This window comes from Anabrus simplex, chromosome 4, assembly GCF_040414725.1.
Source record: "Anabrus simplex isolate iqAnaSimp1 chromosome 4, ASM4041472v1, whole genome shotgun sequence".
NCBI lineage: Eukaryota > Metazoa > Arthropoda > Insecta > Orthoptera > Tettigoniidae > Anabrus > Anabrus simplex.
In genome coordinates, this window is record NC_090268.1 from 56,941,158 (window position 1) to 56,954,243 (window position 13,086).

General features: G+C 39.3%; 1 protein-coding gene across 1 annotated transcript in view; it reads right to left on the bottom strand.

Annotated features, from left to right (window-relative positions):
* Positions 1-13,086, bottom strand: part of LOC136871611 (GILT-like protein 1) — a 95,812-nt gene that overhangs the window by 12,513 nt on the left and 70,213 nt on the right. Inside the window, exons 4-5 of the mRNA XM_067145073.2 lie at positions 6,856-7,002; positions 6,687-6,749 (exon numbers count right to left, since the gene is read on the bottom strand). Coding sequence (XP_067001174.2) covers positions 6,687-6,749; positions 6,856-7,002 — 210 coding nt within the window. The remainder of the gene's footprint in view (positions 1-6,686; positions 6,750-6,855; positions 7,003-13,086) is intronic.

The following is a 13,086-nucleotide window of genomic DNA, read 5'->3' on the forward strand; positions in this document are numbered from 1 at the left end:
TTTATATCAGCTATGTTTTTCTTTGTGTCACAATTCGGTAAATTGATTTGTGTCTTACTGTAATTGAGTGTCTGTATTGCGAGAATGAGCTCTGTTGCACCTTGGATGTGTGTTATGTCGATTTTATTCTACAGTTCATGTGTGGAAGTTTCTTTGTTATTATTCATGTACCAAATTGCTTTCTGATGTTGCCACTACCTTGTTGTGTATCGAAAGGGCCTGTACATGGATGGTTTGTGCTGTTTTGGGGCTTGAATTGTATATGAGAGATGCATGGATTATGCAATATGGGCCTCCGATCTTGTGTAGGTTTGGCCTCTAATATCTGCGCGAGACGTTATTTATGAACCGTGCTTTTACATTTTTTTTGGGGCACTTTTGACCTTTGTTATTTTTTGTGTTCCCTGTTTTTTAGACCCCTTTTTATCCTATTATGCAAGTGTTTGAATGTGAGATATGTAGGACACATATCATATTGCCTAATTGTGTTGCTTGTTCTTATTTTTGCTTCTTTTGGGCTCTGGCTTTTTTTTTTTTTGAGTGTGTATATGTTCCCTTAGCAACGCCTTATCTATCCCTGATCCCGGGTGCCATGTCTGCGTGCGCCTTCTTCTAACTTGATCTTTGGTTCAGCCATATTTATCTTTCATCTTTTTTTCTCTCTTTTTTTTTTTTTTTTGAGTTCACTGGAAACCATTGTTGTTGTGTCCACCATTGTCTGGTCCCAAGCCCGGAATGGGAAAGGAGGAGGGTTAGCTGGCTTGGCAACCAGCTGTAAAAACAGCTAACGCCGAGTGTAGGGCGGCGGTAAATAACTCGACCCCCCTAGGGGCCAATGGCTTCCGGCGGATAAGCCCCTTTGGGTGGGGTGATGGTCCCCTCAGTGTAGGAAATGACACTGGAACCCATCATTTATGTCTTGGCCCAATGGCAAAATGGACAGAGGAACCTCCTTTTTGTGGTTCTCATCGGTAGTAGAGACAGATGAGGCCATGCCAGACGGACTGGCTATGAAGGCGCAACTCAATGGTATTTCGAGTCTGCGGCAGTCCGTTGTAGTAGTGGTACTAGAACCTGCTTGTCGCATTTCATTTCTGCCGCAGGATATGGTTCCGAGATCATAGTGTGTGGGTCACTTCCTAGCAAACGATGATCCACCTTAAAAAAAAAATCCTGCTGGTGGCACTTTTTCTGCTGTCACTCCCTACAATTCAAGTCCAACGGCGATGGGATAAGGATGATGGAAGCAGGCTTTCGGGTGAAACTTGAAGGCTCTAGTTCGGACCTGCACGTTGGCAGCAGATCTGTGATGGTCGTCTTTCTGAGACCCCGTGACTACTCAGGAATTCGGTCCTGCATCTGTGTTTGGGCAGGCCTATTTAGGATCACCACTGCCCACCCTGACTGGGGAAGGCCCTAGAAAATTTGAGCTAAACATCGGTAGTCACACTCTCAGCTGGCTGGGAGGCCGCACCCAGCGGGCCACCCCTTAAGCAGTCGAAAAACTATGATTACCAAAACTTTGATTATAGGAACCCGGAATGTTCGAATCCTACTTGATTTGAAGGACAATAACAGACCTGAGAGAAGAACAGCACTTGTCACCCATGAGCTTGGACGAATGAACATTGATATTGCTGTCTTAAGTGAAACCAGTCTGTCCAGCAAAGGTAAACTTACAGAGTTCAACTCAGGCTACACAATCTTCTGGAAGCGAAAATATGAGGGAGTACACCGCATTCATAGTGTGGGATTCGCTGTGAAGACCACATTGGTGAATGATTATCAGCTAACTCCAACCACAGTCAGTGAAAGAATTATGACTCTCTGATTCCCACTCTCTGGAACCAAATCTATGACATTCATCTCTGCTTATGCTCCCACCTTGGATGCTGATGTAGAACCTAAAGACCAATTATACAACCTGCTGATCACTACCATCACTAAAGTACCACCAAGAGACAAACTCTTACTACTTGGCAATTTCAATGCCAGAGTTGGTAAAGATCACCAATTATGGGGCAATGTGATGGGAAAACATGGACTTGGCAACTGTAATCCCAATGGTCTACTGCTCCTTGGTTTATGTGCTGAACACAAACTCTTCATTACTAATACTCAGTACTACCTGCCTAATCACCAGGCAATGTGATAAAAAAAAGATAACCTTGTTACAAGGACCGCAAGAAACGTCGATGACTGCTGGACAGATCATAAGCTCCTTTTTTAGCTGGTTGAGAATCTCAATCTCTTGCAAACCAAAAAGATCCATCCACAACTTTAAATTGAATCCATTGCTACAGATTACAAAAATGCAATCTCAAACAAACTAGCTAGTCATCCGGTCAGCAGTAATAGTACAAATCAGGAATGGGCCACGCTTCAGAAGGTCATCAATGAGTCAGCTGAGGAAACAATAGGTTTTGTGAGGAAAAAATTCCTGGGGGCAAAGACGGCCACTCTACTCCATCAAGCGCCGAGGTTACGGATAGTGGAAGCCTTTATCTGATCAAAAATTGGATGTATGGCTTTTCAGGCGTTTGCTCTATTAACCAGCATTTCGTCTTAGGTCTGACACTAGACTCGTCAGAGTGGGATGTGTCAGACCCTACCCACTGATGCTGGGGTGTATGCAGGTGAACTTATCAGAAGCTTCTTATGTAGCACAGTCTGATAACTGCATACGGGAGATAAAACTCCACAATGGAATTAATGCCCGCCTAGCAATTCCAAATGGTAATACTAAATTCCCATGAAGGGAATTAGATATTTTTCCACCAATAGAGCATATCAAAAATCAGATCAAAAATTGGATGTATGGCTTTTCAGGCGTTTGCTCCCTTCATGGGAATTTAGCATTACCATTTGGAATTGCTAGGCGGGCATTAATTCCATTGTGGAGTTTTATCTCCCGTATGCAGTTATCAGACTGTGCTACATAAGAAGCTTCTGATAAGTTCACCTGCATACACCCCAGCATCAGTGGGTAGGGTCTGACACATCCCACTCTGACGAGTCTAGTGTCAGACCTAAGACGAAATGCTGGTTAATAGAGCAAACGCCTGAAAAGCCATACATCCAATTTTTGATCTGATTTTTGATATGCTCTATTGGTGGAAAAATATCTAATTCCCTTCATGGGAATTTAGTATTACCATTAAGCCTTTATCTTCCACCTCTCCAGGGGCCTTCATGGCCTGTACACTGGTTTGATGAAAATAATGAAATTAAATGCCTGATCAATGCCAAACAGGAAGCCTACCTATCCTATCTTCAAGATCCGTCTTCCAATGTAAAGAAATCACATTTCTTGAAACTTAAAGTAAAATGTCAGGCACAAATTAGGGAAATTAAGAATAACTGGCGGCAACAAAAAGCTGAAGAACTGCAAAGACTACCTGATGCCCGTGACCTGCAAAACTTCTATGCTGGCATAAAGGAGATATATGGTCCAATTCGATCTTCATCGGGGTCATTGAAGACTGCTGACAACTCTATCATTTTAAATGATAATGGAGAAATTTTAGAGTATTGGAAGGAACATTTCTCTTCACTTCTAAATCGTGTCTCCAATGTTGCTGAGGACTTTCTTTGTAATGTCCCTCAAACTCAGCCTACACCAAAAATGAGTACCAGATTAATTCCTGGGGGCAAAGACGGCCGGGCGTAGAGCTAACCACTCTACTCCATCAAGTGCCGAGGTTACGGATAGTGGAAGCCTTTACCTTCCACCCCTCCAGTGGCCTTCATGGCCTGTACGGAGATTACTTTGCTTTGCTCAGCAGCCCCAACAACCATGGATGGCAGTTCCACCTACATACAGAGACTTCACCAAAGCACTCAATCAACTAAAACCAAGAAAGGTTCCTGGTCCTGATAACATCCCTCTGGAACTGATACAAAATGGAGGTATATCCTTGAAGACTAGACTTTTCACTCTCATCCTCTTGATTTGGGAAACTCGAGAAGTACCTGACGACTTGAAGAATCACTATCGTTAAGAAAGGTGATCATAGTGTATGTGGGAACTACCATGGTATATCGCTTTTGTCAATTGCAGGTAAAATTCTCGCAAGAATTCTATTAAACCGGCTCTGAGAGAGAGGATTTTGCCTGAGTCTCAATGTGGTTTCCGAACTTCCAGAGGCACAACAGATATGATCTTCTGTGCTAGACAACTCCAGGTAAAATGCAGAGAACAGCAGCAGCAGCCTCTGTATTTAGTTTTCTATGATCTGGAAAAAGCCTTTGATTCAGTACCAAGATCTGCTATGTGGAAGGAAAGTATTGAGACATTTTGGATGTCTCGAACGTTATGTGGAATTGGTTCAAACTCTTCATGATGGCACGTCTGGACAGGTTCTTCATGGTAACTCAGTATCCGATTCGTTCCCAATCACTCATGGATTGAAACATGGCTGTGTGCTTGCTCCTACACTCTTAGCACTGTACGTGGCTGCCATGCTGCATGAATCATCTGCAAACGACTTAGGCATGGAGATTAAATTTCGTTTTGATGGAGGCCTTTTCAATCTGGCAAGACTTTGCTCACAAAGACGTACTCTGGTTACCCGGGTGACAGAACTACAGTATGCCAATGACGCCACATCTCCTGCTCCAACACCTGCAGAACTACAACAGCCAGTCAACTGCTTTAAAAATTCATGTGATCGCTTAGGTCTTGTCATTAATGCGAAAAAAATTAAGGTACTTGCACAACATGCCCTAGGATTAACACTTCCTGAGTTCAGTATTTCCATCTTAGACACAAAAACTGGAACAGGTTGATCACTTTTCATATCTTGGAAGCATCTTGTCTAAATGGTGTACCTGTGCACAAGACGTTGATAAAAGAATTGGGGATGGTCATGCAGCATTCAGATGGTTAATGCACAGAGTCTACATGAATAACAACCTAAAACTGCATACCAAACTCGTGGTGTACGCTGGTGTATGGTTGTGAAACCTGGACACACTATCGCTGTGATATAAAAAATCTTGAGCGCTTCCACCAATAGAAAATGAGACTCACCCTGAATATTAATTGGGAGGACTATGTGACCAACACGACAGTTCTCAACAAAGCGCAGCTAAATAGCATTGTGGCAACACTCATCAACTGGGATGGTTAGGCCATGTTCCCAGCATGGTGATACCAGGCTTCCCCGCCAAATTCTTTATGGTGAACTTTGCTCTGGCAGTAGATCTCATGGAGCCCCTCCCAAGCATTTTAAGGACCAGCTGAAACACATCATGAAGACAACTGGTATAAATATACATACATGGGAAGAATGTGCTGTGGACCACTCACTGTGGCGGAACACTACATCCACCGCTGTCAACTTGTTTGAAAGAGAATGCTGCAGACATCAAGAGGCCAAGCAACAAGCAAGGAAACTCCGTCAATTACAACCCCGCCTGCCTCCATCCACTCAGTGTGATTTGTGTGGGGGTATGTTTTATGCCAGGATTGGTCTGTTTAGACATCGTAAACGCATCCATAAACTGAGTTGAACTGGTCAATGTATGCAGGAAGAAGTTATATATATATTCAGATTGAGTTACAGTCAACGACGAGTGTGGCATCTCACTGAATGACCGTATCACAATCTGTTATGACTTGTCCTGTTGATACGGATATCTAATTATTTATTACTTTGGGGTGAGCTCTGCATCATGGATTCATTCTATTTTGTTCCCAGGTAACAATTTCTGTTGTTATGGTTGAACCTATTGGCTGAATCACGTTATGAGGCGTGATGCTATGAGGATAGTGAATAGTTTATTAAGCTCTTGTATTATTTCCATTTGGACCTGTTTTCCTTCTTCTTATTTTATCTCTTCCTGATTTTCGTGTGGCTATCTACTATTTTGATTGAATTATTATTTAATAAACTCTTTTGTTTTTCTAATCGCTGTTATTATTGTAGGAGTAGGAGGGGTAGCCTTTTAAATTTTATCCTCTTGATTTAATAGGCTTGAGTTTAGTCCATAACTTCGTCTCTAGGCATTTTTGACCTGGCCCACATGAACATGATAGGTAAGTACTTATTTATGTATCGCCCCATTACCTCTGGTTGATTTGAGCTTTCACTGATTTTCTATTTTGTTTTCATTTTTCAGTATCTTTCTGCCTGTGTATGTGTTGTGTTTTCTGGCTATTTATTCCTTGGTGCTCATCGTGCCCAGACCTGCCATGGGCATGCGAGAAGAATAACATGGGGCTGGTCTAACACAACAACATATCGTATTCAACGTAGGAAACTACAGGATCGCATAGTGTGGGGTCCACTTGTTAAACCAATAAAGAATTATACTGACGAAGTCTATGCATTATAGCAATTATTGAATCTAAATATACCAAATAAAGAACAAACTCTATGCCACAGACTCAAATAAAATTACTCTCTTTACACGCATACTATTCCCTGACGAAAATCAGGCTAGAAGATATTCCATACTAAAATTTCCTTCCAATCCAACATTTTTACACCATATGAGCATAGGCTTAATTGAGATACTGTCTCACCAAAGAGACATGAGAAACATGAAGTTGCCCCATTAATCTCAAAATTGCCCTCAAATCAAGAAACCACACAGGACAGTGAATGAACCATTGGTACATTCAAGACTTCAATTTAGCTTACATATGAAAACATTCATAATTAATGAGAGTTAAAACATACCTCAAACTTCCTGCAAACTTCTCTTAAGAGATTTTTCAGTATAGCTGCTTGATTGTCTTGGCTCTGTAAAAGAAAAATCCTCTTTACAAAAGGAAATAAGGTTACAAAGAAAAAACATTTTCTAAATACAGTACATGAAAATATCAACAGTTCATTTTAATTCACTTACCCTGTTCAGTAATACTGTAGGAATGAACGACACGCTAGGGGATAATCCATGTGTTACGTCACCATAATGTTTGAGAAGTTCTGCACCCTCCTTTCCTGCAGAGCATTCTTGGATTGGTTTCCATGGCACATTAAAAGTATGCGCACACTGGATGAACATAAGAACAATACTATAAGAAACAAAATAATGTACCATAGTATCATTGTGAAATAAGGTATTTTACATAGCAATCATCTGAATACAAACTGAATTTCTGTAATATTTCTGAGCACCTTATTTTAATCTCCTGCCACAATCATTAAAGTCTTTCCAGCCCATATTCTAATCTTCAAGCCTTAAACCTCCACATCCACCAAAGAAAAATCACAGGAAGTATAGAAATACAGGAACAGACCAATACATTTAAACGAGGTGATGGTTGATGTCTAGAAACCGGACCTCAAAAAACAAATAGTAGCTTGTGAGCGCAATAAAAGCCCAGGGCGCAGGTGCAGTTCCCCTACAATATCAGACCTCAAAGCATATAAAAGACTGAGGGATATAATAGAAACACAGCTAGAGGAAGAACAACATGGCTTTAGACCGAATAGATCAACAACAGACTTGATATTTACAGTGCGAATGATAATGGAAAAATATCTGGAAAGGAACAAGGAAATCATCTTCGTAGTTTTGGATTTGGAAAAAGCTTTTGATACAGTTAAGAGAAAACATGTATGGGAATGCCTACAGAAAAGGAATGAACCAAAATCATTAATTAACACGATAAAAATGTTGTATCATGAGAGTAAAAGCAGTGTACAAGTGGGGAGTGGTGACTCTGAAACATTTTATACCAAAAAAAAAAAAAGTCTCAAGCAAGCAAGTGCACTGTCGCCATTATTGTTTATTATATTGATGGCTGAAATCATAAAACTTGTAAAACAGAGGATCAATAGTGATGAAGTAAATGCTTTAGTATTTGCAGCTAATGTGGTGATTTGGGGAAAGGGAGAAAAGGAAGTACAAAGGAGACTGGACATTTTGAATGAAAATATGAATGAGTTTGGAATGGTAATCAGTAAAAATAAAACTGTAGTCATGCACTGTTTCGGTTCTTACTTCCTCTTGTACTTCATGGCAAGGCTAAATAAGGTGAGCCTCATAGTATTACTTATCTTACCATTTTTCACTGTTTTTTATTTCTTATTTTTAATTTATTTTCTTTTCCTTAGATCTCATAAAATCCATATTAGTACTGATAGATTCATATCCTACCACATATTCTAGGAGTTTATATACACAGCACTACCCACACTTTGAAGTACCAAAAACAAAATCATATCATTTGTTACCTAGCAACAAGTTTATTCCTTGCATAACAACAATTGTGAATTATGCTGCATCCTTTTTTAACCTCAAGATCTACAGCGAGAGTGCTCAAGAACCTAAGATGCCTACAAAAATATTATCTTCACTGAAAAGTGCTACATGAACTTCAATTATTAATTCCTCAAGAAAAGTGTCATAAGTGTTACAATTACCCTTTAATGTTTTTTGTGTGTTGACTTCTTGCCATTTTTGTATCGGCTGATGATGACATGGATATATGTCGAAACCGGTCCCATAACATATTAAACATGTTGCAACATTAATTTGTGCAACAATTTATTATTGTACTGAATAGATGGAACATCTTTCTCTTTTTAGCATTATATAATGTAGAACAGGTTTTTTTTTTTGCTATTTGCTTTACGTCGCACTGACACAGGTAGGTCTTATTGCGACGATGGGATAGGAAAGGCCTAGGAAGTGGAAGGAAGCGGCCGTGGCCTTAATTAAGGTACAGCCCCGGCATTTGCCTGGTGTGAAAATGGGAAACCACGGAAATCCATCTTCAAGGCTGCCGACAGTGGGGCTCGAACCCAATATCTCCCGATTACTGGATACTGGCCGCACTTAAGCGACTGCAGCTATCGAGCTCGGTGTAGAACAGTTTACATATCTGGGTAGCATTATTAATGGAAGTAATGAAATCAACCCTAAAATTAATAACAGACTAAGTAAAGATACAACATTTTATCATCAAGTCAGAGAGCTTTTATAGGATGACAACGTACCCAAGAGAACGATATTAACATTATATAAACAGTATTTCCTACCAATTGTAACATATGGACTAGAAACGCTGGTAACTAATAAGAGACAAGATAGTAAGATCCAAGCAGTAGAAATGAAATTTCTAAGATGATCAGTTAAAAAGACAAGAAGAGATAAAATTCAAAATATTAAAATCAGAGAAGAGATGATTATAGAACCGTTAGTACAGAAGATAAAAGCAAGACTGAGATGGTTCGGACATGTAAAAAGAATGGGAAAGGAACGGGTAAAAAGAAGGGAATTGGAAAGAGAAGTTAAGGGAAAGAGACCAGTTGGAAGACCAAGAAGAAGGTGGATGGATCAGATCTGGAAGACATTAGAGAAGCTGGATTGGATGTGGCAGAAGTAATGAAGCAAGAAAAGTGGAAGGACAGAAAGGAGTGGAGGAGGCTTATAAACCACACCCGGGCAACTGGAGAGGGACATTGATGATGATGATGATGATGATTATGATGATGAAGAAAGAGATCCCAGAATAGTGGGGAAATGGTTTAAATATACCGTTATTTAAAAAAGGTGATGAAAAGGAATGTAAAAACTACAGAGGGATCACCCTTATTGCCCTTGTAGCTAAGATCTTTGAGAGAGTATTCGAAGGAAGACTGAGGAGGAAGCTAGAAGGAGAAATGGAAGAACAGTATGGTTTTAGGAAAGACAGATCAACGTTTGACCTGATCTTTACATTAACATATAATGGAGAAAAGATGGGAGTTTGGAAAAGACATAGTGATGACATTTATTGATATTGAGAAAGCTTATGACAGTGTGCCGAGACAGTTGATATGGGACACATTAAGGAAAAAACAAGTTAACAGAGTGGAAGTGCAAATGATAAAAGCTATGTACAAAAATTGTGTTAGTAGCGTGAAGACTAGTATAGGAAAAACAAAATGGTTTAAAGTTGAAACTGGTCTCCGACAGGGAAGTGTACCATCCCCCATACTATTCATCATAGTCCTGGATGAAATTCATAAGAACATTAAACAGAGATTGAGAAGACAGGCAACAGAAGCCATGTTGTTTGCAGATGATATACAGTATTACCCCACATTTACGTTTTACCGTCTTTTACAACATTTTTTGTGGGTCCCCTGAGATTTCCTATGATCACAATGTATTAAAATCCTCAAATTTACGTTTGCGACATTTAAAGCTTCCCACCATTTACAGGCCATTCGAGAGGAAAAAATTGATGTAAAATGGCGTTGCAACTAACCTAAACCGCTTTGAGTAACCATGGCATGATGACCAAATCAAACAACCATGGTCTATAATAACTCTTAGAACTCTCAGTATTGAACTTCCGCTTAACCAACTCAGCGCATTCTTTGATATCAGGTGTTTTCCACAACGTCCTAAACCTTATTTTCAAATCCGACGATGAGTTGAATTAACTCTCTAAATCTCACATACACACAAACTTTCCACCATAATCCTATGAACTTTGAATGCAAGTAACAGACACCCAACAGAAATCAAAAAATGTATAATACCACACATACAGTATCTGGGTAATGGCAAAATGCAGAGCCCAATAAAACTGCAAAGAAGAAGAATAAGAATAATAAGAAGAAGAAGATATCAGGTGTTTGCTTTACCTATAGGTAAGTACAGTATAAGCCACAAGAAGTAGATGTTATCAAGTGATTCAGTGTTTGCCTTGCACGAGTTCGTTATTTCACGGTTATTGTTTTACACTTGCGTTTGTTGTTGGAGTTGTTAAAGTTATTGTCGCTGATTCGTCACATTTAATTTTGTTATTTGTTACATTTTTTGTTCTTGTTATGTGAGTCGAGTGGTCAAAATGAATTGCCGCGATCTTCCTTTCCCACCGTGTGTATTTGTTAATCCTCCTTTGTTATTGCTTTATTGTTTTCCTGCTAATAATGGGAAAAAAAAGAAGGAAAGAAAAACTTTCACTATGGATGAGAAAGTTCAAATATTAGAAAAGAAAAGGTTGATTCGTACCATGGAACAAGTGTTTCATTGGCACGCGAATTGAAGCTTCCTGTATCCATGCTGAATACAACTGTGAAAAAGAGAGGAAGCTTTAAATCAAGTGCTTCACAATGCGGACCAAACTCCAGGAAAAGGAAGTATGTGTCATTCTGCAAATACGAGAAAATTGAAAAAATTGTAAAAAATTGGTTTGAAACTTCAAGAGCCACAGGCATTCCAATTGATGGTGTGCTCTTAAGGGAAAAGGCGCTTAAAGTGGCAAACATTCTTGGCATTGAAAATTTCAGATCCGATGTAAGGCTTTTCAGGCGTTGGTTCTATTAACCAGCATTTCGTCTTAGATCTGACACTGACTCATCAGAGTGGGATGTGTCAGACCTTACCCACCGACACTGAGGTGTATGCAGGTGAACTTATCAGAAGCCCTATATAAGAAGCACAGTCTGATAACTACATGCGGGAGATAAAACTCCACAATGGAATTATTGCCCGCCTAACAAATCCAAATGGAAATTCTAAGTTCCCAAGAAGTGAATTAGATATTTTTCCACCAATAGAGCATGTCAAAAAACAGATCCGATGTAAGGCTTTTCAGGTGTTTGCTCTATTAACCAGTGTTTTGTCTTAGGTCTGACACTAGACTCAACAGAGTGGGATGTGGCAGACCCTACCCACTGACGCTGAGGTGTATGCAGGTGAACTTACCAGAAACTTCTGAGAAGGCCTCTCCTTGAACTCATAATATATAAGCATAGCCAACAGATTTTTTTTCCCTCAGTACCCTGGCAAACACCTTCTCTAATTCAACAAAACATAAGCATAAGTGTCTATTAATCTTCCAGTATTTTTTAATTACAGCACTTGCTGCAAACTGATGATTTAGATCTGTTATCCAAGTTCAGGGTGATGATGCACATACAATGAGGACAGAGAGACTGCAGTGAGCAAGATTCAGTTCTTCCTAAAAGAAGCAAAGACTGAGTACCTTCTGCTAAGTAAGGGAGAAGTAATAATAATAATAACTTAAATGTTTCCACCTTTTCAATACAATATATTCACAAAATTACAAAATTATACGGTACTAGTTTCGACCCATCTAGGGGTCATCATCAGCCGTATTGGAGCAAAGATCATTTGTGGCGAAATCCTAAGACAATATTATTTTAAAGAATAACAAGTGAAATGAGATGTTATGGTAATAGTTAATAATACAAGGAATATACATAATAAGAGGTTTTTAACAAAGAATAAAGTATAAATGGGGTGTTGTAAAAATTATAATCATGGAAATCAGTAAGTTCTTGTATTGAAATGAAATATGGCTTAGGAAGAGGGCTTAAGGTGGGGCTGAAGGGTGCGGGAGAAAGTGTAATTGTCTTGGAAAAGTACCTTTGATTAAATTTAGGATTGAGTTTAGGTTGGCTGCATTATTGTTTCTGAGGAAAGTGATAAATAGATCGAAGAGTATGTTGGGTTTCTCTGAGATTTCATTGAGATTGTGACTGGCATTAAAGTATTGGTCTAGGTGTATGTAGTAATTTTCCATTATGTTCAGTAAAGGGCCCTTGTTTGCTAATACGAGGATGTCCATGTCTTGTTCAATATTGGTGAAATTATGGTTATTATCTTGCATGTGTTGGCCGATGGCTGAAAACTTGTTGTATTTTATTGCGTTAGTGTGCTCGTGGTATCTGATAATGAAGTTTCTCCCGGTTTGCCCGATGTAGGTTTTTTTACAGGTGGTACATTTGATCCTATAAACTCCTGATTTTAAAAAACTGCTGGTCTTGTTGATGTGTGAAGTATTGTATAAAACATTCATGTTCTTATTGTTGGTTTTGAAGGCTATTTTAACGCCTTGTTTCTTAAAGATGTTGGTTAACTTGTAGATATCATTGTTGAACGTGAAGGTGGAAAATGTTAGAGGTTTGGTTATTTCTTTTTTGAGGGTAGTTTTTGGGCGATGTTTGTGTTTATTGATTATCCTTTCTATAAAATGATTGCTGAAGCCGTTGAATTTTGCGATTCCGCGGATTGTGTTGAGTTCGTTTTTTAGATCTTTATTGGACATAGGTATGCTGAAGGCTCGGTGAACTAGGCTGTTGTATGTGGCTCGTTTGTGGGACTGGGGGT